The 24,956-nt window shown below is 38.0% G+C and overlaps 4 protein-coding genes and 1 non-coding gene across 6 annotated transcripts; 2 read left to right on the top strand and 3 right to left on the bottom strand.

The window, feature by feature from the left end:
- Positions 1-500: 500 nt before the first annotated feature.
- On the bottom strand, positions 501-589 carry LOC142544052 (small nucleolar RNA snoR109). The gene has a single exon (XR_012820019.1). It is a non-coding gene; the product is annotated as a small nucleolar RNA snoR109 (small nucleolar RNA).
- A 6,841-nt stretch (positions 590-7,430) lies between these two features.
- Positions 7,431-10,305, top strand: LOC142542671 (uncharacterized). The gene is made up of 3 exons (XM_075649430.1): positions 7,431-7,856; positions 9,388-9,540; positions 10,022-10,305. Exons 1-3 carry the CDS (start codon positions 7,524-7,526, stop codon positions 10,088-10,090), a joined length of 555 nt encoding a protein of 184 aa, XP_075505545.1. The 5' UTR covers positions 7,431-7,523; the 3' UTR covers positions 10,091-10,305.
- Positions 10,306-11,678: 1,373 nt separating this feature from the next.
- LOC142542670 (mitochondrial pyruvate carrier 4-like) lies at positions 11,679-13,954 on the bottom strand. The gene is made up of 5 exons (XM_075649429.1): positions 13,794-13,954; positions 12,472-12,570; positions 12,281-12,333; positions 11,974-12,047; positions 11,679-11,901 (listed from the first exon to the last, which is right to left on the bottom strand). The coding sequence occupies exons 1-5, from the start codon at positions 13,846-13,848 to the stop codon at positions 11,856-11,858; spliced, it is 327 nt and encodes a 108-aa protein (XP_075505544.1). The 5' UTR covers positions 13,849-13,954; the 3' UTR covers positions 11,679-11,855.
- A 1,743-nt stretch (positions 13,955-15,697) lies between these two features.
- Positions 15,698-20,737, top strand: LOC142542669 (putative membrane protein At1g16860). Its single transcript, XM_075649428.1, is given in 5 exon segments — positions 15,698-16,267; positions 16,270-16,544; positions 18,906-19,061; positions 19,300-19,511; positions 20,203-20,737. Coding segments are annotated over 5 exon segments (1,320 nt in total). The 5' UTR covers positions 15,698-15,783; the 3' UTR covers positions 20,396-20,737.
- Positions 20,738-21,324: 587 nt separating this feature from the next.
- Positions 21,325-24,956, bottom strand: LOC142541469 (uncharacterized). Of its 2 annotated transcripts, XR_012819343.1 has the most exons (5): positions 23,944-24,956; positions 23,398-23,847; positions 22,997-23,312; positions 22,543-22,923; positions 21,325-21,480 (listed from the first exon to the last, which is right to left on the bottom strand). XR_012819343.1 is itself a non-coding variant. In XM_075648000.1 (4 exons), exons 1-4 carry the CDS (start codon positions 24,355-24,357, stop codon positions 22,787-22,789), a joined length of 1,317 nt encoding a protein of 438 aa, XP_075504115.1. In that variant the 5' UTR covers positions 24,358-24,956; the 3' UTR covers positions 22,430-22,786. The 2 variants fall into 2 exon arrangements, 1 of the variants encoding a protein (XP_075504115.1); XM_075648000.1 differs by lacking the exon at positions 21,325-21,480 and having other exon boundaries at positions 22,430-22,923.

The raw sequence follows: 24,956 nt of genomic DNA, 5'->3' as shown, positions 1-24,956 counted from the left end.
AATACTCTTAGCATAAAAAATAATATTTTTTCAAAAATAACCCAAATAAGATATCCGCCTCACAAAATATGACCGTTAAACCGTCTTACGAAAGTTTTTACCTTTATAAATATTGATTAACAAATATCCATAGTTTTGATTTTCCAAGTATAATAAAAAAGCATGTTTTTTTTAAGACAACGTCTCGAATTTTTTTATAAAAAAAGTCAATCATGTTTATATATATATATATATACCTAAAAAAATAATATTTTCTAAATCGAATTATTTTCGATAATAAAGGTATAATTTTGCACACAATCTTATATGGATCGTAGGCTAATTTTAATCGAGAATTTCTAGTCAGTCATTCACATCTTAAAAGTGCCCTGGACTCTGGTTAAAAAAGACATCTAGAAAATCTCAGAAAGCTCAGCTCTCTTTTCTCCACTTTCCTACACGCCCAGCCAGATCGACAAAAAGAAGACATCTTCAAAAAATGTAGAAACTAATAAAGGGGGGAATTTAAGAAGTTCGGTAAGCAGATTTGTCGACAAGAAAACAACAACCGGCCAGTAAACTTCTCCATTTTCAAATATGGCTACAGCCGCTTGCGGCATATCAAGATCAAAGGGTATATATATTTCTATTCACCCTTGCTTGGAGTACATGTAGCCCCTTTCTTTTCTTTTCTAAAAGAAATCCAAAAGATGAAAACATCGAAAAACAAATTTGGGAGAGGAGATTTGGTGGCTCTGGCGTGATGTTGTAACCACGGAACCCTATGTTATGCATAAATAGATAGTAGATATGGGCCTTATGAATGGGCTTTCATGGTGTGAGTGAAATACGGGCTTTTCTCGTAAAACGGATCCAATACGCCAAAAGACAAAAGCCCTTCCCGCTCAAGTCAACTAACAAATAAGGTTCTCGATCAATTAGGTTATAATGAAAATTGGTTTAAAATACTTGTCATGATTTCGAAGAATTATTTGATAATAATTTTGCTAATTAATAAGTGGCATTTGCGTATAATATAGTTTATTTATAAACTTTATATGATAGATGTAAAATCCTTTTAATATGATTATTAACATTAAACTTTTTTAAAAAAGCTAAAACAGTTGACTAAATAACGGTTGATACCACGGATTGAGGATGGGCTCGGTCCACTCTCGATAGCCCATCTAGTTGAGAACTCGGCATTCAGGGAAGCGCGGAAGATCATCTGGGAGGTCGGCTGGAGGTCATCCCAGCCGACCTCCCATAACAGCAGTTCCGTCGGTCAAGGAGGTCAGCCGAGCTCTCACACCGAGCTCCCATGCCAACCTCCCAAGATGATGCCAAGCCGACCTCCCAAATTATGATATCGGTGTGATTGGAAACATCTCGGCCGAGCTCCTGTAAGGTCCAGACTTCAGGTAGGCTCGTACCTACGAGAGTTCTTACTCAAGCATTAACGCGTAGCCCACAGAAATCAAAGCCCATTAAAAATCTAACCAAATCTGGCACAATAACTAACCAAATTTGGCACAATATATACTCAAATCTTTCAAGATTATGAGGATCTAAACCTACCAAATCAGGACTCTATCGTTCCCCTATAAATACCAGGTTTTGTTCACTGTTTATGCATTCATATATTCACATTCTCTCAGCACACACATTACTTTCTCTCAGTTTTCTGTTCTCTGACTTGAGCGTCGGAGGGCTACGCCGGAACAACCTTCCGGCCCCCTTCTAACACTCCTGTTTGTGTTTCCAGATTTCGAAGGTCCGATCCGAGCTCCTCAAGTGAAGATCCGACCTCTCAGCTACCTTTCGAAGGTCCGATCCGAGCTCCTCAAGCGAAGATCCGACCTCCCAGCTACCATCGCAGATTTCAGCAACATCAATTGGCGCTGTCTGTGGGAACACTGAGCAAAGACGTAGACGTGAGAATGCAAAAGAAAATTGGGTGGAAGATCTCCCAAGTGTGCTATGGTCGTACATGACCACTCCAACGATTGGCATCGGGGAGACGCCTTTCAGCTTAGTTTATGGAAATGAGGCAGTGCTCCCAGCAGAGATCGACGAAGAGACCTCCCGAGTAATATTCTGTGATGAGCGAAACAGTGAGAGGCGAGCAGCGGACTTAGATTTCTTTGAAGAAAAGAGCGAAGCCGCGGCCATAAGGATGGAAGCTTACGAGAGACGCACGGCCCAATCGTACAATAAGAAGGTCATTCAGATGAGCTTTCAAGTGGGAGACTTAGTTTGGAAGAAGGTTCAAGATGTGGACGTGGGAAAGTTAGATCCAAGATGGGAAGGACCATTCAAGGTAGTGGAGAAGCTTAGCTCGGGTGCCTACTACTTGGAAGATCTGGCAGTGAAGAAATTGAAGAGGCCATAGAATGCTTACCACCTCCGCAAATATTATGCTTAGATATTATACCTTTAGTTTCTTTTATTCTGTAAGTTACTTTTCTAGGAAGGACCTAAGTATTCGATGCTATATTCAGTTATATTATTAAAATTACACATTTTCATTCAAAATTATTGAAGCTTATAAGGGTTTTCACCATGTCTTAATGCAGGAGCCCCGGAGCTCACCTCATCTTGGTTACGCCAAGTTTATAAGGTTTTTCACCCTAAGTCAGTTCAGAAGCCTAGAGCTCACTTCATCTTGGTTACGCCAATGTTATAAGGGTTTTCACCCTCAGTCAGTTTAGGAGCCCATAGCTCACCTCATCTTGGTTACGCCAAGTTTACAAAGGTTTTCACCCGATCTCAGTTCAGGAGCCCAGAGCTCACCTCATCTTGGTTACGCCAAGTTTACAAGGGTTTTCACCCGATCTCAGTTCAGGAGCCCAGAGCTCACCTCATCTTGGTTACGCCAAGTTTCAAGGATTTTCACCCTCAGTCAGTTCAGGAGCCCAGAGCTCATCTCATCTTGGTTACGCCAAGTTTACAAGTGTTTTCACCCGATCTCAGTTCAGGAGCCCAGAGCTCACTTCATCTTGGTTATGCCAAGGTTAGAAAGGTTTTCACCCTCAGTAAGTTCAGGAGCCCAGAGCTCACCTCATCTTGGTTACGCTAAGTTTATAAGGGTTTTCACCCGATCTCAGTTCAGGAGCCCTTGACTCATCTCATCTTGGTTACGCCAAGGTTATAAGGGTTTTCACCCTCAGTCAGTTCAGGAGCCCAGAGCTCACCTCATCTTGGTTACGCCAAGTTTACAAGGGTTTTCACTCGATCTCAGTTCAGGAGCCCATGGCTCATCTCATCTTGGTTACGTCAAGGTTATAAGGGTTTTCACCCTCAGTCTGTTCAGGAGCCCAGAGCTCACCTCATCTTGGTTATGCAAAATTTACAAGGGTTTTCACCCGATCTCAGTTCAGGAGCCCAGAGCTCACCTCATCTTTGTTACGCCAAGGTTATAAGGGTTTTCACCCTCAGTCACTTCAGGAGCCCAGAGCTCACCTCATCTTGGTTACGCCAAGTTTACAAGGGTTTTCACCCGATCTCAGTTCAGGAGCCCAGGGCTCACCTCATCTTGGTTACGCCAAGGTTATAAAGGTTTTCACCCTCAGTCAGTTCAGGAGCCCAGAGCTCACCTCATCTTGGTTACGCCAAGTTTACAAGGGTTTTCACCCGATCTCAGTTCAGGAGCCCAGAGCTCACTTCATCTTGGTTACTCCTAGGTTATAAGGGTTTTTCAACCTCAGTCAGTTCAGGAGCCCAGAGCTCACTTCATCTTGGTTACTCCTAGGTTATAAGGGTTTTTCAACCTCAGTCATTTCAGGAGCCCCAGAGCTCACCTCATCTTGGTTACGCCAAGTTTACAGGGGTTTTCACCCTTAGTCAGTTCAGAAGCCCAGAGCTCACCTCATCTTGGTTACGCCAAGTTTACAAGGGCTTTAACCCGATCTCAGTTCAGGAGCCCATAGCTCACCTCATCTTGGTTACGCCAAGGTTATAATGGTTTTCACCCTCAGTCAGTTCAGGAGCCCAGAGCTCACCTCATCTTGGTTACGCCAAGTTTATAAAGGTTTTTCACCCTAAGTTAGTTCAAGAGCCTCAGAGCTCGCCGAAATCATGAGGGGCATATGTATCCGAACCTCAGATCGGCAGAAACTTTACGGTTTACCGTCATCATTTTATTAAAAAGTTCAGCCGACCTCACATGGCCGAGCTTACCTCCCACGTCATGATCTTACCGAGTTATTATTTTGTCAAGGGGTGTGCCGACCTCTCATGGCCGAGCTTACCTCCCACGGCATGATCTTACCGAGTTATTATTTTATTAAAAAGTTCAGCCAACCTCCTATGGCCGAGCTTACCTCCCACGGCATGATCTTACAGAGTTATTATTTTGTCAAGGGTTGTGCCGACCTCCCATGGCCGAGCTTACCTCCCATGGCATGATCTTACTGAGTTATTATTTTATTAAAAAGTTCAGCCGACCTCCTATTGCCGAGCTTACCTCCCATGACATGATCTTACCGAGTTATTATTTTGTCAAGGGTTCAGCCGACCTCCCATGGCCGAGCTTACCTCCCACGGCATGATCTTACAGAGTTATTATTTTGTCAATGGGTGTGCCGACCTCCCATGGCCGAGCTTACCTCCCACGACATGATCTTAGCGAGTTATTATTTTTCACAGGTTGTGCCGACCTCCCATGACCGAGCTTACCTCCCACGGCATGATCTTACCGAGTTATTATTTTTTCAAGGGTTGTGCCGACCTCCAATAGACGAGCCTACCTCCCGCGGCGTGATCACACCGGGTTATTTTGTTAGTGTTGTGCCGAGCTTCCATGGAGCTCCCGGTCGACCTTCCTCATGATGACCTCTTCGGGTTATTATTTTATGAAGTGTTGGGCCGAGCTCCCGGTCGACCTCTCTTGGGATGACCTCTTCAGGTTATTACTCTATGAAGTGTTGGGCCGAGCTCCTGGTCGACTTCCCTCGGGATGACCTCCTCCGGTTATTACTTTATGAAGTGTTGGGCCGAGCTCCCAGCCGACCTCCCTCGAGATGACCTCCTCGGGTTATCATCTAAGTGTTGGGCCGAGCTCCCGTAGCCCGGTCGACCTCTCTCGGGATGACTTCCCCGGGTTATTACTTTATGAAGTGTTGGGCCGAGCTCCCAGCCGACCTCCCTCGGGATGACCTCCTCGGGCTATCATCTAAGTGTTGGGCCGAGCTCCCATAGCTCGGCCGACCTCTCTCGGGATGACCTCCTCGGATTATTGCTTTATGAAGTGTTGGGCCGAGCTCCCAGCCGACCTCCCTCGGGATGACCTCCTCGGGTTATCATCTAAGTGTTGGGCCGAGCTCCCATAGCCCGGCCGACCTCTCTCGGGATGATCTCCTCGGATTATTACTTTATGAAGTGTTGGGCCGAGCTCCCGGTCGACCTCCCTCGGGATGACCTCCTCGGGTTATTATTTTATGGGACCGACCTCCCAGCCGACCTCCCTGAGGATGACCTCCTCGGGTTATTATCTATCAATTGTTGGGCCGAGCTCCCATAGTCCGGCCGACCTCACCCACTGGGACCCCATCGGGTCATTATCTTATTAAGTGTTGGACCGGGCTCCCAAAGGCTGGCCGACCTCTCTCAGTGTGACCTCATCAGGTTACTATTTAAATTAGGTGTGTGGCCGACCTCACCCAGTGGGACTCCATCGGGTCATTATCTTATTAAGCATTGGACCGAGCTCCCAAAGGCTGGTCGACCTCTCTGTGTGACCTCATCAGGTTACTATTTTATTTAGGTGTGTGGCCGACCTCCCAAAGTAGGCCAACCTCACCCAGCGGGACCCATCGGGTCATTATCTTATTAAGTGTTGGGCCGAGCTCCGAGAGCCCAACCGACCTCTCTCAGGATGACCTCGGGTTATTGTTTATCAGGTGTTTGGCCGAGCTCCAAGAGCCCGGTCGACCTCTCTCAGTATGACCTCATCATGTTATTATTTAGTGTTTGCCGAGCTCCAAGTGCCTGGCCGACCTATCTCAGGACAGCCCATGGGCCACCGAGAGCTCAAACCACAACGAGCTTTTGGTCTACAACGTCAGCTCGACTTGAGGGGGGGACTCGTGATACCCCCGGTTGAGGATGGGCTCGGCCCACTCTCGGTAGCCCATCTAGTTGAGAACTCGGCATTCAGGGAAGCGCGGAAGGTCATCTGGGAGGTCATCCCAGCCGACCTCCCATAACAACAGTTCCGTCGATCGGGGAGGTCAGCCGAACTCCTACACCGAGCTCTCATGGCGACCTCCCAAGATGATGCCAAGCCGACCTCCCAAATTATGATATCGGTGTGATTGGAAACATCTCGGCCGAGCTCCCGTGAGGTCCAGACTTCAGGTAGGCTCGTACCTACGAGAGTTTTTACTCAAGCATTAACGCGTAGCCCACAGAAATCAAAGCCCATTAAAAATCTAACCAAATTTGGCACAATATCTAACCAAATTTGGCACAATATATACTCAAATCTTTCAAGATTATGAGGATCTAAATCTACCAAATCAGGACTCTATCGTTCCCCTATAAATATCAGGTTTCGTTCACTGTTTATGCATTCATATATTCACATTCTCTCAGCACACACATTACTTTTTCTCAGTTTTCTGTTATCTAATTTGAGCGTCGGAGGGGCTACGTCGGAACAATCTTCTGGCCCCCTTCTAACACTCATGTTTGTGTTTCCAGATTTTGAAGGTCCGATCCGAGCTCCCCAAGTGAAGATCCGACCTCTCAGCTACCTTTCGAAGGTCTGATCCGAGCTCCCCAAGCGAAGATCCGACCTCTCAGCTACCATTGCGGATTTCAGCAACATCAATGGTTTTAAATTCACAAATTAAGTTGTTTATTTTCTTTGATTTCATTTGGAAAAATAAAAAAAATACTATTAATTTAAAGAGAGTCGGAGAATTTGTGGATACAGTCCATACAACATTTGGACTTTGATACCTCGTAGATGGGCCAATTAAAATCAAGCCCAAATTATCGGCTCATCCCTAACTCATGTGGAGAGCCCATGAAATGCTCATGTATTTTCTTATAAATACCAGTTTTGAGCGTACGATTGATGAAATCACTATATTATTTTTCAAAATCACCTTATATTCCCAGTCTCTGATTTGAGCCGGGGGATACGTCAGGACACTCTCCTGACCCCCTTTTAACGATCTTATTCGTGATTTCAGGTTCAGGACAATTTCGAAACATACGTCGGACTAATGACATTTGCTGGAATCGGATCCTAAATTTCACGTGAGTATCATACTTATATCGATATATTTTAATTTTTTGGATTTTCGATTAATTTTATAGTATATAATAAAAAGTAAATTAGATATTAAATTTATATTTTTATATTTTATATTTAATAATATAAAATAGTATATTGACGTGGGATATGAATTTAAAGCTCAAAAAACGTCAAAAGATGATGAAATTTTTTTAAAAAATCTATTCTTTTCTAAGGACTAAATTGCGCAACGATCCTTCCAAGTGAACCACCTAGCAATTCCGCACGTTTGATTTAAGCAATGGAGGGAGTTGGGGCTAGGCTTGGCCGATCCTCGACTCGATACGGTCCTACAACTGTATTTGCGGGGCCGGTTCGCAGGTGGAAGAAGAAGTGGGTTCCCATTACTCCGTCAAACTCCAACCACCACAACGCGGCGGCGGCGGGTGGAAACAGAGCGGTTAACGGAAGCAACGCATCCCCCCACCTGTTGCTTTATCAGTGGACGCCGATCAATCTTATCCAGAACAAGGATAATGGCAATAATAACGGCAATGCGGACTCGAAGAATTCTAATAAAGACGAAGCCGACGCAGTGGAGGAGCAGCCCAAGAAAAAATTCAAGTATATACCGGTGAGTTTCTCTGATTTTACTTGAGATTATTAGTGTTGGAATTGCGTGTTTACTGTTTTGCACGCTGGTGGGTTGCGTGGATGGGTCATTTTGGAAGGATGGATTCAAGTGTAGGATTGTATTACTTGGGTTATTTGTGGCATTCATCATGAGAAATTGGAAGTTAGGGTTCAGATGATGTGGGTTTCTTTTCTTTTTTTGGAAACCGGGGTCAGTGATTCAGTGTTAAATGGATTTTCGAGGATTATATCCTAAACCTGGAGTGCTCTACTGTGGTCAAACTAGCCTTTGCATCATCAGCATCAATATGTATGTATAACTTCTATAAAATTTGAGGACCCGCGTGATAAACTTGTGTAGAATAGAATAAACCGATTTCCAAAAATACGGATGCCTGAGTTTGCGCGTAGAGAGTGGGCATGGAAATTGCTAGTTTTTAGGCGACTTCCACGGGGAGGAGTCAGGGTGTGATATTTGCTTTTGTCCGGTTTTATTTTGGAAGTGTATTTGTTTTCGAGTGGATATTTTTGAAACTGTGGATACATAGTAAGGTTCAACTGTAGTGGTTATTTTACGGAAAGAGTTGCAATCATTATCAAGTTTAAGGAAATGAAATCTGCTACACAAAGTTCTTTTAATTTTGCTGTTAGTGCCAAATGTCTTGCTTGTCAAACTGTCCAGAAATCATTTTCTTACCATTTCTCCTTGGTCACTCGTTCAGTTTCGTGGACAATATCGGGGATGTTGGTCAACCTCTTCTTTCTCTTGTTCCACGCGCACATTCCTAGATAAGTGATGACTATTCTTGAAACAAATTAAAAAAATATTTTATCAACATGTCTGTGAAATTACACGTGCATTGAAATGGAAATGAGTTTCGGAACTAACCATCTGAAATATAAAGTATGGATTGTTTCTTGTTTGGCTTTTAAACTTCAAGCTTGAGACTTGAATTACTTTTAAAAGTTCAAAGCCCAAAATATATTTTAATTTAAGTAAATCTTGATTGATCCTGCATCTCTTTTATGGAATTTTATTTGAGCTTTAATTGACATTCCAAACTATAGCTTAAAGTGGTGTACCGCTTTCGAAATTTTGATCTCATTTTAAGTGAAACCTGAAGAACCATTAAAGCAAAAACATGAAGCGCCAGTTCTTGGACAAACTGTATTCCTCTTAATTCATGGACACAAGCATTGTTGAAGGACCATTAATGTGCCGATTCATGAATAAGGGTCATTGTTCATTAACATGTAAATATGTGGTCCATTCATGAAATTAGACTAAGAGTCTATCTCTTGGTGTTTATAAATTGTGTCCTTCTAATGTTGCATGATTGAATTGAATGAAACATGGAAATTAGGTGATTCCTGGAACTGATGTGTCCTCGATGACAAAAAGAAGTCGGCTGTTTCAAGAACAGACACTCATTATGAAATGCTAGAATACATTCTGAAGTTCTTATTCTTATGTGGTAGTGTCTCCTTGACAAGTAGTTAACATTTGTCTTTGTTTCTGTAAAATCTGATAGATTATTGTTTTCGAAGAAGAGAAGAATGAGTCGTACGAACTGACTGAGGATGAAACTATGCCATTTGAAATTGACTCAGTCGAGGCAACCTCGAAGGGTGACGAGTACAATGAAAAGCCTGACATTAATGATGTGCCAATAGACGAAAACCAGGTTGTTTTCTTACGAAAATTCTCTTTTCATCTATTTTCATAATTGGAGTTTGGATCCCAGGGTCGAATGTTATTAGCCTTTGTTCTTGTTATCGTCACTGATGAGATTTTGAATTTCTGGCCGTCTTTAAACCTAGGATAATATGCTTTTGATTCAACCATCCGTGTCTTGTAACTTTCTGTTTGAGAAAATGATTACTTCTTTGGCACATTTCTTGCACCTGGCTATTTCAATTTCTTGTTTATCCATTTGCCAGTTCCATCACCCAAATTTGGACTCTAGATTGCCCTCGAGTCACCTGTTGAGAGAGATTTTTTACTGTTTAATGCACACAAAGATTTGCTCTGCCTTTTTGTTGTATGTTAAGGGGTATATGTGTCATGTGTGTGTGTGTTATTTATGTTTTAACTATCTGAATAAGCAGCTGCCTGAGTTGGAACATATATTTTTCATAAACGTGTTTGAGTGTGCTCTTTTATAGGCTCTACAGAATACTTCTCTACAACGTCAAGATCTGAACGAAAGCACGTTGGACTTGAGTTTGGGGTAGAAAGGTCGGGACAATCAAATGAATTTGGTCCAAAATCAAATCAAATTTAAGGGCCGTCGGTTGGAGTTGGGAGATATGGCTCCTACTTCCTCCAAGAAAATAATGGACATTAAAAGAGCATTTTCCCATGGTTTATAGAGCCTTAGTTTGTTCAGAACAACAAATTCAAACAACGTTTGCATGTTCTTTACTGTTTACTTGAATTTTTTATTTTTATTTTTTATGGAAATTGAGATCATAGCAATTTGTATCGGAACCTCCCTGTGGAGATGTATTTTTTATGCATCTTATTATAAATTATAAATTAACAGATCGCACTGGAGAGCTCCATTTTTGTGCTAGATAGCTAATTCCAATGTTGTGTACAGTTTTGAGTGTTTGATTCTACCTAGTTGGTCCATAAGTTCGTGCCATTGTCTCCAGCTTCTAAAATTTCTTAGTTGACAAATTTATCCATGTTGATTTCTTTCCTTATATAACAAGATTTTGATTTGAAATTCAAATCATAAATGTATTATTTTTCATTTTACCAACTAGAATTTTTATGTTCTAAAAAATTTTCATATTTTTTTTATCGTCTATAAATCAAATATTAAATATTATTCTTAAAATTTAAGATTTTATATATTAACCCAAGCTTTTTAAAGAGTATAAAAAATATTCTTCAATTAATTTTACAAATACATAAATAATGTCGGGATGTACAAAATTTTGATTTACCAATATGTTGTTAGATTTTAGGATAAAATAAAAAAATATTAAAATATTTTTGTTATTTTATATCAATTTGAAATTATTAGAACATAAAAAATTAATTTGTACTATACTCGTTTCCGTAAACATGCACTAAATTAAAATTAACTCATATATTGTTTGTTTTATATTCTGAAATTATTTATATACAAACTAATTATAAATTTGATACATAATATTTTATTTTGAAATAAAAACTTATTAGCATTGATATTTATTTTTATAAGATATATTAACAAAATAAATTAAAATTTTAAGCCACAATTAAAATAATATGATATGGAATAGAATATTCAAAACACAAAAATGTCTTTATTTAGACAAGTATTTATAAAAGTTTTTTTAAAAATATTTTTACAAAAAAAATTAAAAATTGTTTTAAGAACAAAAAAATGTTTAAACAAATATTCTATAGAAACGATTTTACAGTTTATTTTTAAAAAAAAATTCTAAAAACATAAAAAAATACCTCTATCTATTATTTGAAGAGCATACTTTGAGAACAGACTTAAAAACTTTTTTTAAATTCTTGTTCAAACACGAATTTAATTTTTTCATGTATAAATAAACAATAAAATTATTTAAAAGAACTGATGAGCTGTGATTTTCTGAAGCAGATAGACACAGGTGTCGGTTTTTGAAAAAAGGGCTGCCGTTTTCAACTTAAGAATTTCTGATCTGGCTACAGTTATAATTTAATCTCTTCATACGTTGTGTCATGTAACTAAAGCAGAGAAATTTCTTCTAATATCTGCATAATTGTGTCACTGAACATAATTTCAGCTGAATTGTCCACACCAAAAGAGGGAAAACATACTATTGAAAATCATGGATCTGAACATGGACAAGAAGTTCATTAAATTTTCCAGGCTCGTTTGTTCCAAGATCAATAATGCCTCGATTATTAAACATGTATGAAATGAGAAAATTAAGAACCAAAAAAAAAAAAAAAAACAGCCCTGGAAATAGCTTGCAGAGGTACAAAAATCAGGTGAATCGACCATTTTCGTCATCATTCTTTGGCCACGGCTGCCTGCTCCTTGTTTGAATAATCGTGCCTGTAAACACAGGCCAACAAAAATGATCCAAAACAACACGAAGCTAATCATATGAAATCACATGAAACTTACATTATCTTTCGTGAAAGCTGGTAAATGCCTGTGCCCGCCATCACAACGTTTACACTAAACAGATTCCAGTTCTTCTGCAGTCCAGATTTGAAATCTCTCATACGTCAGAACAAACAACTAAAGAATGCTCGGACATACAGCATGATACATAGTATAAATAAGCACTCGGTCTCTGAATAAACAATGAAAACTGGATTATACTGTAAAATATGACAGACAGAGCGATGCATGATGGATAAAAAACAAAGGGGTAGGCATGAATAAAAGAGAGAGAGAGGAGGCATGTCATATAAAGAATTGGACTTACCGGGGTAATAACAGTGCTATAACGTGACCAGATAAGTCCAGTTGCTGTAACAGCTGCACAAAAGTGGAAACAAGAGTTAGCAAACTTGGTTTCTTAAGAGCCTAAAACGAATAATATTAGAAGAGGCAGAACAAAGAATCTTAACTAGTACAGAGAGTAATGAATGCAAGACATGATTGATCATCACTCACCTATCTGCTGGGGATACGAAACCTTCTCCGGTGGTTTAGTAGAGTCGGCAAGATTGGCTATGCTAATGCCCCATTTGAAGGTTGGTGCCCAGAAATGAACTGCAACATATTACAATAAATCAAGTAAAAAGCCTAAACTAAATTGAATTTTGTAGATAATGAATAGCAAACAAAATCAGTGGGAAGGAGATTCCAAATTCATACATACAAATTCCAATGATTTAATCCAGTCGATGTGGTACATCTAACACATAACTCTCGTACACAAAAATAATCCACCAGAACGTGAAGTTTACAAAATATTAGCGGGTAGCTCATACGACAGTCCAACACATGAACATGAATTTGAGTTCTGACACCATGTTAAGTATGTGACTTGCACCTGACTCCCTCCAAAAGTTATATCAAGAGGGAAGATTGTTTATGTCCATATATACTAATGTCAAATACTTAATTCAACCGACGTGGGACATTTAACTTACTTTAATGCATAGTTTAGTTCGGATAATGAGATGATGAAGGTATGTAATAATGGATGATAAATTCATGTATATGTATAAGATAATGATGTAAAACTCTCTACTCTTCCTAGAACTTGAACAAAATGTGGATGAAACAAATATACTTAATCAATTAATGTCTTATCTACACACCTAAAGGTGGCTATTCATTGATTGGTCGAATACCAGCGAAAGGGATGTAAGGAAAGAATGAACCCGTTTACCATCTATGAAGAAGCAACTCCATCCCTTTAAAGTGAGTGGAGTTTATGTAGATAAGAAAAAACAGCAGTGATTTACCACATTTATACACTACATATAAGACCGAAAGTACGATAAATTAAATAAAAAACTGGCACATCTGAAAAACTCCCACATGGTTTAACATACTGCGTGAGCGATGATTCTGGTTGAGAATTCGCTACCTTACACTTCCTCCCAAAACAGCATCGTCGTGCAATCAAATTACACTAAATAAACAAGCCCAAGTAAAAAAAGACGGGAAAAAGGTTTCCGTCCAACCTCAATAAAACTGAGGATTGAAACAAGTCAACAGAGACAGTAAACCATTTACCAATAAAGAGACCAAAAGAAAAGATCGATTCTTTATTTTTTTTTTTAAGGGTCGATTCTGTACAGTGATGAAAATATTTATGTTTCCAGTGATTTTACGATTGAAAGGACCCATCTGAGATATCAAACCTAAAATGACACCATTTCATCAAACCGTTCAAAATTTGATATATATGAAATCTTGATACCTAGAGCATACAGAATACGTGCAGCTATGGGAAAGAGATAGTAGAAGATAAAGAATCTGACTCGTTTTAGGGCCAGCGGGGTGATTCCATAGGGCTTGGAACTTGGAGGCCGCCATTAAATCTAGCTTCGGTCTTCTGTGTATCGGTCCTTTTTGTTGAAGGAACGATGAAGAAAGAAAGCTGCTTTCCTGATCCACCAAATCTAATTTTATTTTATAATTAAATATTTTATAAGAAAATATTTCTGGTAAAAATATACACAGATTTTTTTTTAAAACGATACCACGAAACAATAAGTTATTGAGTAGATTTTTTGTGAGACAGTCTCACGAATTTTTATTTGTGAGACGGGTCAATCCTACCGATATTCAAAATAAAAAATAATACTCTTAACATAAAAATTAATACTTTTTCATGGATAACCCAAATAAGTGATCAATCTCACAAAATACGACCCGTGACCGTCTCACACAAATTTTTATCTAAGTTATATCTCTAATTTCAATCATCCAAAAAAAATTTACTTGTTATTATAAACAAATTAACTCAGAAAAATATGTGAGACCATGACCACATGAAAATAAAATATGGTCTAATTTTTTTAAAATCATCATCAATTTAATTTATCAATGGAGTGTATGATAATCTAAACTTTTTATCTTTTTAAAATTACAAAAATTAAATTGTTAAACTATAAATAAAAACTATACACTAAATATGGAGAAAATAACTGCATATTTTATTTACCTTTGTTATTTTTTATAATCATATTTATGAAAAATAATTTATAGTGAATTTTATATAAATTTACATAATATAATACGGAATAAATTAGAGTTACCATTAAATATATAATGTGTATGATATATTATTTTATCATGTTTAATAATGAAAAATATATTATTCCAAAATACTGAAAGAGTTTTTGCCGTGATTTATTTGGAATAACACGAGTAGAGAAGATAATGGAACAAGGTGAAATATATATCATCGTCCATATTTATAGATCAATAATTTTAGGGCCTGACTGAATTCAAAGTTGGGCCTACCACACAGAGAGCCCAACGTCGTTTTCAGTATGTTCATACAAAAAAACAAAATGAACTCCAAGAGAAATCCAAAAAGAAAATTAATTTCAACTGTAGGGGTGAAATCGTAAATCTACATCAGGATTCTTTCAAGATAAGATTGCAATTAGATTTGAGAGGACAAAACAAGTTATTAATGATTGAGGTGTTCAGGTTAACACCATAACCACGTTTAAATATTGTATTTAAATCTCAGTCTTAATCAATGTCTTATTTTAAAGAAAATTCAAAACAAACTATTCAGGTGATTTACTTTGTAGATATTTTAATGACATTTATTCAAGAGTAAATTTAGATGGTCTCACGGATCTATATTCATGAAACTGGTTGATCTGATTTATATTTACAATGAAAAATAATATTTTTGATATAAAAATTAATATTTATTTAATAATAAATCCCAATGCAAACTTGTTTAAAGCACAAAATGGGGATACTATAATTTATAGAGTAAGTCTGTCGTGAGACGATCTCACGAATCTTTATTTGTGAGACGGGTCAATCCTACCGATATTCACAATAAAAAGTAATATTCTTAGCATAAAAAGTAATATTCTTTCATGGATGACCCAAATAAGATATATGTCTCACAAAATACGATCACTGAGATCATCTCACACAAATTTTTGTGAAATTTTTATTAGTGTCGTTTAACACGCGAGCAAGAATCTGTTCGAATGTTGAAATATGACTGAAAGAAGGAGATTAGATTGAGTATTATCATAGACTACCGAAATTAGGTCTTGTTTTTCAGAATCCTAACATTAAACCAATCTGTTCCCCAAACAGACAGACAAAGGGCATAGACGTCATTTGAACCCCAGCCCCCAGTCCCTTTCTTGTCATTTCACCCGCACCTCCATCACCTTCTCTCTCAAAAACACTTCACTCACACTAAAAGCTTTTCCCTTGTTCCTGCGACCCACAGAGCTCCCCAATTCTTTCTCGCTGTAGAAGCTTCAAATGGGTACTCGAACCGGCTCGCACCAGTTAAGCAATGGCTTGTTTGTTTCGGGTCGCCCGGAGCAGCAGTCCAAGGAACGGCAGCCGACTATGGCTTCACGCGCCGTCCCATACACCGGTGGTGACGTGAAGAAATCCGGCGAGCTTGGGAAAATGTATGGCGTCGGAGAACACCCGCACACTCCGACGGGTCCGCCGAAGCTTCCGTCCCGTCCTCCGTCATCTTCTCAGCATAACAGTGGATCTGCCAGATCCGGGCCAAATTCCGGCCCCATGCCGCCGAAGCTGTCCAACTCCGGGCCGATGAATAAGAAGTCATCTTCCTCTTCATTCTCGGGTCCTCTGACGCCTATTCAGCCCACGGGCCTCATCACATCGGGCCCGTTGGGCTCTTCTAACTCCAATCGCCGCTCAGGCCAGCTCGACGCGCCTTTAGCACCGAGCTCGTTCAATAAAAACATGTACGGTTCCGCTGTTACTAGCTTGGGGAGGAGGTGAAGCTAGGGTACAGGTTTTCGAGGGTTGTGATGTGGGTATCCTTGGTGGTGGTTGTTATGGGGCTGGTGGTTGGAGCTTTTCTCCTGGCGTCGGTGAAGAAGGCGGTGGTTTTGGTGGCTGCGGTTGCCGCTTTAGTGGCTGCCTTGATTATTATAATTTGGAATTTCGCGTATAAAAAATATGGGGTTTTACAGTTTTTAAGTAAGTATCCTGATGCTGAGCTGAGGGGCGCCATCGATGGACAGTACGTCAAGGTCACTGGGGTAATTTTTTTACACCAAATTTTTACAGTTTTTGTGATATTTTCATGATTTCTTATGGTATAAATTGTTTGTTGTTATCTTTAAGCAGCTGAGATTAATTGATATTTTTTGAGGTGTTTAAGTTGGTGCATAGTCTGAATCTAAATGCGGAAGGAACTCAATTTGTGGACCATTTTGAAATTTCTTGAAATCAGTTATCTTTACATCATTTGTTCAACATCCTGGATGTTGTGTAATATTCAATTAGCGAGTATACTGGTTCATCCATATTAAATTGAATCATAATTCTATCTTGAGGTCATCCACTTCCATAAGTAAAAAACGTCCACTTATCGGTCATACAAACAATGTATTATTCAGTTGAAAACTCGAAATGGTACAAGGACATGACTTCTTTTGTAGTAAAGGGGAGGAAAGTTATTACCTTTATAATGCTTATTTCAAGATGATTCTATATAACATGAAAGGAAGGGACAGCTTCTAATTTCTTTGAATTTGTGAAAATCTGGTTCAATCTTGGTACTTGCTGCTATGGTTATTGAAATCTTAGATTATGACTCTAGACCTGCGAATCAGAATACATTTGTTTTGGTTCTAGTGGCCGATTGCATTAATAAATAAAATAGTAATATGCAAAAGCAATAGTCAATCTTTTGTCACATGATGACGATGAACAAATGGATTGATTAATACATATAATCCTTTTGGTCGTTAGCTGTCTTCAACGTTATTTGAACACTTTCTCCGCGTGGCGAAATATTTTGGTACCGAATATACTCATTAAGATTGTTTAGTTCATGTCACATACTTTCTTCCTGAATACCTTCACCATTCATTAGCATGTGATACCTCATTTTTCCTAAAGATGTTAGTTCGAGATGCATTGCATTAAATTCCAGGAGATCTCTCTAAGTCTTCTGTCTCATCAATGTTAAGTATGTGGAATTTTAAAAGATCGAAGCCTTTTCAATATTTGTAAAAGAAAGTCGATGCACGACAGAGGTATGGTGGATAATATTCTGGTGTGATTTGAATTTTTAATTTCCAAATCAATAAGTACATCTGTCTTTAAACTTTAGAGGAATGGAAACATATCAGCCCGAATAATACTGACTTATCCAATGTAGGTGGCATCGATTTTTGTTGTCGGTGATTTAATGACCTATTAATAATACTGCGTACAAATTGTTGTGTGTGTCTTAAGTTATTTATATGACCTAAAAAATTGAAACACAAGATATTAGTTAAATAATGATATAGCACGAAGAAGGAACAAAAGAGACACACTAAAGAGACCAGGAGTGATTACACCGATGGGCTTTCTTGTAATATAATTACTGAATATACCCATGCCATCTGGCACTCCGAGCAGACAATTATGCGGTTGTTAATAAACTGGTAAAGTTGAAAAGTGCAGAGATTTGTCCAATTTGGATCTTCTTGTGATCCAGTACCCGTTAGCCAGTATTTAGGTGTCCATCATCTACAGTAGCACGTTACCCCCGTTACCATATTTTTCCCATCCGGCCTTTCTCTTTTTCTGATTTGTCGGCAGTTATTTTATTTTGAATCCTGTTACATGATTCAACCTTTTCTTTTCATTTGTTCGTTTTCTTTACTACTTCGTTTGATGGCAATTATTTATATTTTGAAGTGGGTCACATACATTGGAGTTCATGTTTTTGGACATCACTTGGATTATGATACACAGATACAGTAGTAACCAAGATTCAAAACTAATAAAATTCATAAAGGTTTGAAACAAATCAGCAAGAGAACATTCCTTGTGAGAAAAAGGTTACTTATAAGAAGTATTCTAAAAAGCGGGCAGCGTTAAGTGGGCGGCCACCCACCACCTGGCGTCTAGGCGCTTAGGCGGCCATATGGTCGGTCACTATGCGATTTTTCTTTTTTACATAAATATTTAATTTTTTTTGTTCATTTCCATATTTATCCAATAATTCAGCAGTATCGGATTCAAACACAAATTCAATGACATATTATTCCTCTTTATCTACTACAAATTGATTGAAAATATGCATAACAATCTTTTTTTTTTAAATCTAATTATTAAATTAGGCGACTAGACAGCTTAGGCGGTCATTTTTTTTAACAGCGCCCCAGTTACATCGTCTTTCTTAAATGGGGGCGAGGCGGTGTCTTTTAAAACACTGCATATAAACAATTCTTCATACAGAAAACAATTACTGTTATGGGATATCACCAGTTTCAATTTGTTTTTTGGCTCTTCCAGTCATTATATGTTGTAGAAAAAGTTATTTTTAATTTTGTCACTATAATTGCTTTTGCATTATGTGCTACTCAACCCAACTCCTTGATTTTCCATGATTATACGCACAGGTTGTAACTTGTGGTAGTGTACCTCTTGAAACTTCATTCCAGAAGATACCAAGATGTGTGTATGCTTCCTCGGAATTATATGAATACAGAGGCTGTGGCGCAAAACCGCGGAATCCTAAACAGCGTTTCTTCTCTTGGAGATGCAGTCATTCAGAGGTCAGATGTCAAGTTATATTATAAATTTAAAAGTAATACAGAGTGAAACTATGAATGATTGCATTTTCAATGACATGTTGACATTTTCACTTTTATCGGATATTTAGAGTATAATTGTATATGGAGCTTTCTATAACAAAAATACTTGTATGTGGAATTTGAATGTGTGAGCTTTCGTATTATTGACTACGACAATCTTTCAGCTTTGTGATTCATCGCGTTTTTGTGCCAATCACAGAAATATGTGGCAGATTTTTATATATCAGACTTCCAATCAGGGTTAAGAGCTCTAGTAAAAGCAGGTTACGGTGCTAAGGTTGCGCCTTTTGTCAAACCAGCTACAGTTGTCGATGTAACCAAAGATAACAAAGATTTGTCTCCAAACTTTCTGCACTGGCTTTCTGACAGAGGTTTGTCAAGTGATGACCATGTACTGCGCCTTAAAGAAGGGTAATAAATTTTGTGTGCATATGATTAGTATTTATATATATGCCGGAGCAGCACATTACATCTGATTTCTATTTCTGCTTTTATAACGTTCTCTCTATTCAATTTCCAGTTACCCTATGATATTAGACATTTTACACTCCGAAAGATAACTAATCAAATATTCTTCTTCTATGTATGGGCTGGAAACTGAAACCTAACTTGAATCAACACATCCTTACTTGGAGATGATACTATATTTTGTTAATACTGAATACCGTAGTTTCGTCCGAGTATTGTTAGAAATTACTTTTTCTCACATGTTCAAAACCATGAAAGGCGATCGATCTAATGATGATTTTAAATAGTAACGCACCGCTCACATTTTAAATGGAAATAGGGAAATATATGTCCAGTATATTATAGAAGTGTGCATGTACAAGTCCATATTTCCTACATTTGTTACCCAAAAGGTACAACCCTGGTCTAACTTGATTAATTATTTAAGGCGATGCTTAGGTAGCTTCAAAACTTGTGATCTCCTATTCTGACGCGATGTTAAAAAACTTTTTTCTCTAAGATTCAAGCTCATGAGAGATTACCAATCAGTACTTTTATATATGTTTAACAATTATCAAAAAGCGCGTCTTAGAATCTTGAGTTAATAACCTTGTCAAACGTGTATCTAACATTGTCGTTTTAATTTTCTTTGCAGCTGTATCAAAGAAGGAAGTACTGTAAGTGTAATGGGGGTTGTTAGACGCCACGACAATGTGCTCATGATCGTTCCACCTGCCGAGCCTATCTCAACAGGCTGCCGCTGGCTCTGTTTCCTTCTCCCAACCTACATCGAAGGCCTTATATTAACATGCGAAGAAAGACAAAATGGCGAGGCGATCCCTGTATAGAAGCACCACTTCTTTACTCAATCTACACCCCGAGTGAATATTAGAATCACCTGGTGGTGGAAGGAAGAATCCCACCAACCGCTGTGTATTCCTTCCTGCATGAAGAAGAGCAAGTTCTTGTAAAAGTGTCCATGTACTATATATATATATATATATATATACGTACATTGTATCGTAGAGGTGTACGCGAGGAAACGAGTTCTTTCCTGAGCAGATAGGTAACTCTGTATTATGCCAGTTTGGTTTCTGTAATTTATCTTTGTTTTTGTCAGTCGTTGTACAGGAGTAGTTAAGGCTGCCCTGGCCTTGTCCCCAATTATTTGCATGGTGTTATCTTTTAAATGAATCGTAAATAGAGTGAAAATTATATCAACACACTGTTGCCTTACTAAATATTTCTGGGAAAAGTAGAGGAAAATCTATTCGGTGGTCGATCTATGGTGTACAAGGTTCTATGGAATAACATATTTTCGGTGATGTACTGCCACTCGGGGTGTGAATGAATTGAATTGAGTCGAAATTTAATAAAATTTAAGATTCGAATTCGAAGTATATTTGAGTTTAATTATTTAATAAAATTTAAGATTCGAATTCGATTTGAAATAATTATATCTGAGTTTAATTTGAAATCCGAAAATTTTAAATTTTATGGTTTGAGTTAGATTCAAAATGTTGAAATCTATTCTTGAGTCATTCAAACTAGTGCTTGAACGTTAACACTCGAGAATTAAAGGTCGAAATATATATATATATATATATATAATAACATTATATCAATAAAATATCAAAACTCGTGAACTAAAAAATAGGTGTGGCTCGAATTCAGCTTAAAAGAAAATTGAACGTGTCCGATTTCGATAACTTTAAATACAAAAAAAAATATTTATTGAGTTCGTTTACAACCCTAGTGCCACCAACATTTCAAAAACTTCTTGCTTGTTCTCTTACTTGCAACAAATTGAGGTTGAGCTAGATAAATGGTAGATTTTGAGCTCGATTAGGTCCACATCGGAGTCGGTGAATCTTGTAAGCACCAATCCAGCTAAAGTTTGACGTCAAATAGACTTGTTGCCACAAGTATTTGTCTAAAGATTGAGGATACTTAAAGATCATTCGAATGACATTAAAAATGAAGAAGAATACAAATAATTTGAGCACATGTAATAGCTATACAATAAGACATAGTTTGGCACACTTGATAACTAAATGATTAATAAGTTATCATCTTCATCCCATGTTTGGTTCATTTTTTAACAGCCCATAAAAATTGGATGGGCCCGTGATAATGCTGGTCCACTATGGAGTAGACATCCCTCTAATGTGTTGGGATATCTCCATGATAAATAATAAATTCTGTGAAATGACATTATTGACTCCATTTCTCAAGCATTGAGATTTAAATTAGTTTTAGATATTCTTTCGAAAAAAATTGCTATTTATATTGTGTTAGAGCATACATAATTTATTAAATTTTAAAAATATATTTTTGTTATTAAAATTTAAAACTAAAGAGTTAGTATTAAAACTAATCTATACTATTTACTAAACTTGAGATATTTCAAAATGTCGCCAATATTTATTTTAAAATATCCATAATAAAATTATGGAGTCATGAAACAATAAAAAATATTAAAACGTAAAACATAAATAAAATAAATATATAAAAAAGTGAAAAACGAACCAACGTATATCGCACACAACAAATTTAAAATTTAAAATATATAAGATTATTTGATAAATACTTTATTTATAATTGTTTTATGACAATGAAACACATATATACATACACACACATACATATCGTAATTTAAGAATTGAGATATGCAAGTGCATGATCTCGATAACAATGAAAAATAAAGTTTTTATGATAAGGTTAATTTTGTCATTACAATCCAATATATAAATTTAATCACTCTTGTTAAAATCATATCAAACATTCAATATATTATCTTACCATCATACTTATCTTTGATTTATCCTTATATTATATATATCATACTTATCATATTATGTGTACCAAACTATGACTAAACGTAAAATGTACTCGCGTATGATTTCATTGAAGTATTTGCTTGCAACACTAATCTTATGATAAACAAATTTTAATCACATGCAAGTGGTTTATTCAATGATTATGGTGGACTCACCAAGAACCAAATGAGTATTCCTTCTTCAAAACAAGCCGCAACATTTCTGCACATTCCAAAACTGGTGGAGAATTGTCTCCTATGATTATGTATAGAGACTTAAATGTGAAAACTACACATATTTGATGCTTACAACACAAAACATTCTCTTATGTATATTTCACTTAAAAATAGGCCAAGAAGGGCAAATAAACGTATTCCCTACGGTGTTGATAGCAACAGATACGCCAATTATACAACACACTCAAGAAATCCCGATCGTCTTGTTCAATATCCACAATGTAAGAGAAAGCTGGATCGCAAATATCGTGTGTAACAACGTCCTGTCTAGCATAAAGCCGCACACGGTGATTCCAGCTGTGTTGTGCTCGAAATATGTCACTGAAACACAAATAGCCCGTTAGACATACGTTCTCGTTGAATGCTGAGTTCAACAAGTTTAGCAGTTACTTACCTAGTGCTTGCCTTTTCTGGTAAGATACAGTGTGTGCAAAAATCGGCACCAAGTTTGTGTTGTCCAACACGCTATCTCCATCTCCTACTTCATTATCGGAATCCGGCCAGTTGGCAGTAGTAATCGGATAGTGTGCCACTTCAGCTGAAACAATCTGAGTCGTTGGGATGTCATCAGTTAGAGCATCTAACGGGTCGATTGTGGCACAGGCATGCCATTTAGCCGCCAGAGATGTAACCGCCTGAGCTCTATGTGTTATCTTTGCTGCACTTCGCAAGCAGATCAGAAGCCCAGTTACCAGAGTTACGGAACACAACTGCATGACCACAAGTCTAGAACTTTATTACATTTTTCTTGAATGTCACGTGAAATAGATTAAACAGGTGGCGATGAGGGATTACCGTGAGTTCTCCAGCTGTTGGGATGATGACTCTGGAGCTCGGTTCAGTTGTAACGAGCAAGGAAACAAACTGGCTTATTGTTACTAAGATTAATGTCGACAAAATGAATACTCTAAACCGATGACTTATGATCCGAAGATTTCTTCTGATCCTAAGATGTTCGATCAAGATTGAAGCAACATCGGATTCGTGTTCAAAGACTTTAGCAAAGTCCTCTAACCTTAGTATTTGAAGGTAACACGTAAGGCGGAAGAGTACACAGACGAGGAAACATATCAAGGTACGATAGAGCCACGAGCACAGCAGTAGCATGCATCCGATGATTTTGAACGGAATCGTGTTGTATGGGTAGGGCATTTTGTTTCCTCCGGAGGCGAACCACCATATCTGGTACATGCAGTTGGCAAGGAAACAGGGGAGAACAAACGCTGAAAGCAGCTTCATTGATCTCTGCGTCAACAAGTAGACTTAGAATTGGATAACGATCTAGCATGAATCGTGTTTTTATTCAAGACTAGACCATACAATGAAAAGGCAGAAACGTACTCGAAGCTGCAGCGCATATCCCTGTCGAACCTTCTCGCTTTCATCACGCAATTTATCGAGAAACAGAAACCTCCGAAGCCCATATTTACGCCCGAAAGAAGTTAGACAGATGAAAGAAAGTGCAGCAAATAGCGAAAGTGAAGACTGGACGATTACATTATAAGGCCTCTGGTGGATCACATCACAGTCCGGACAAAAAAATATAAAGTGGGAGACAATTGGAACAGCAATATTTAGTATAAAAAATATGGACCAAGAAAGCCCAGTTCTCCACATACTAGAATAATCAAGAAAAACCCATTTCAGGATAGAGCTCAGGTAACTCGTTAACTCCAAGTTGTATTCGTGGAATGAATGACTTGGTGAAATCGACTTGTTTCCTTCAAATAAAGCCTCTTTGGCCGATTCTTCCATTTGGTACGTACTGTTGTTTTTTTATATAAAAAAAGTAGTTCTGCAAATGCTGGTTTAGGATTATATTGGAAATATTATGGGGGCAGATTGTGACTGATGAACCATGAACGATTACTCAAGCTTTGTGAAATTTTGAGCATTTTAATCGTGAAGGGTTGACGGTGATTGCTTGTGGGCTTGTGAGTGGGAGCAAAATAGTTGGTTCGCAGGTGGCAAATCATTTTTTGATAAAGATCCTACGTTAACCTTTTATACTGTTCAAATACATCTAACATAAATATCAACTTACAATTCATTTAAAAAATCGGACCTTCAAGAAAAGAAAACTAGTGAGCCCTTTCTCCGGAAGTTATGGAGATGGAAAAAGGCCAAAAAGCTCACGGATTGCATGGAGACAGATAGCCACGGTCAACGTGTAACCTGCTGGAAAGTTACCATCAATGCAATCTCCTTCACGAGATATGAAAATACGGTGTGTGTGTGTGTGGGATGGCAACGCGACCGGATGAGGGCGGGTTTCTCACCCCATTTCCGTCCCGTCGCCATCTCTATTTTCAGGGTTCGAGTAATTTTCGAATCGGGATCAAATCTCCGTTCTC

This window comes from Primulina tabacum, chromosome 4 (assembly GCF_025594145.1).
Source record: "Primulina tabacum isolate GXHZ01 chromosome 4, ASM2559414v2, whole genome shotgun sequence".
Taxonomy (NCBI): domain Eukaryota; kingdom Viridiplantae; phylum Streptophyta; class Magnoliopsida; order Lamiales; family Gesneriaceae; genus Primulina; species Primulina tabacum.
The sequence above is the reverse complement of the archived record's forward strand: the minus strand, read 5'-3'. Positions and strand labels throughout refer to the sequence as shown.

What these genes read in the sequence shown, in the direction of transcription:
- LOC142542671 (XM_075649430.1), top strand. Translation starts at nt 7,524, where the DNA reads ATGGAGGGAGTTGGGGCTAGGCTTGGCCGATCCTCGACTCGATACGGT. An exon ending in AAAAATTCAAGTATATACCG is followed by an intron (nt 7,857 to 9,387) that starts GTGAGTTTCTCT and finishes AAAATCTGATAG; the next exon opens with ATTATTGTTTTCGAAGAAGA. An exon ending in TGCCAATAGACGAAAACCAG is followed by an intron (nt 9,541 to 10,021) that starts GTTGTTTTCTTA and finishes GCTCTTTTATAG; the next exon opens with GCTCTACAGAATACTTCTCT.
- LOC142542670 (XM_075649429.1), bottom strand. Translation starts at nt 13,848, where the DNA reads ATGGCGGCCTCCAAGTTCCAAGCCCTATGGAATCACCCCGCTGGCCCT. An exon ending in CCCCGCTGGCCCTAAAACGA is followed by an intron (nt 12,571 to 13,793) that starts GTCAGATTCTTT and finishes AATATGTTGCAG; the next exon opens with TTCATTTCTGGGCACCAACC. An exon ending in ATAGCACTGTTATTACCCCG is followed by an intron (nt 12,048 to 12,280) that starts GTAAGTCCAATT and finishes TCTGGACTGCAG; the next exon opens with AAGAACTGGAATCTGTTTAG.
- LOC142541469 (XM_075648000.1), bottom strand. Translation starts at nt 24,357, where the DNA reads ATGGAAGAATCGGCCAAAGAGGCTTTATTTGAAGGAAACAAGTCGATT. An exon ending in CAACAGCTGGAGAACTCACG is followed by an intron (nt 23,313 to 23,397) that starts GTAATCCCTCAT and finishes GTGGTCATGCAG; the next exon opens with TTGTGTTCCGTAACTCTGGT. An exon ending in CCAGAAAAGGCAAGCACTAG is followed by an intron (nt 22,924 to 22,996) that starts GTAAGTAACTGC and finishes TTTGTGTTTCAG; the next exon opens with TGACATATTTCGAGCACAAC.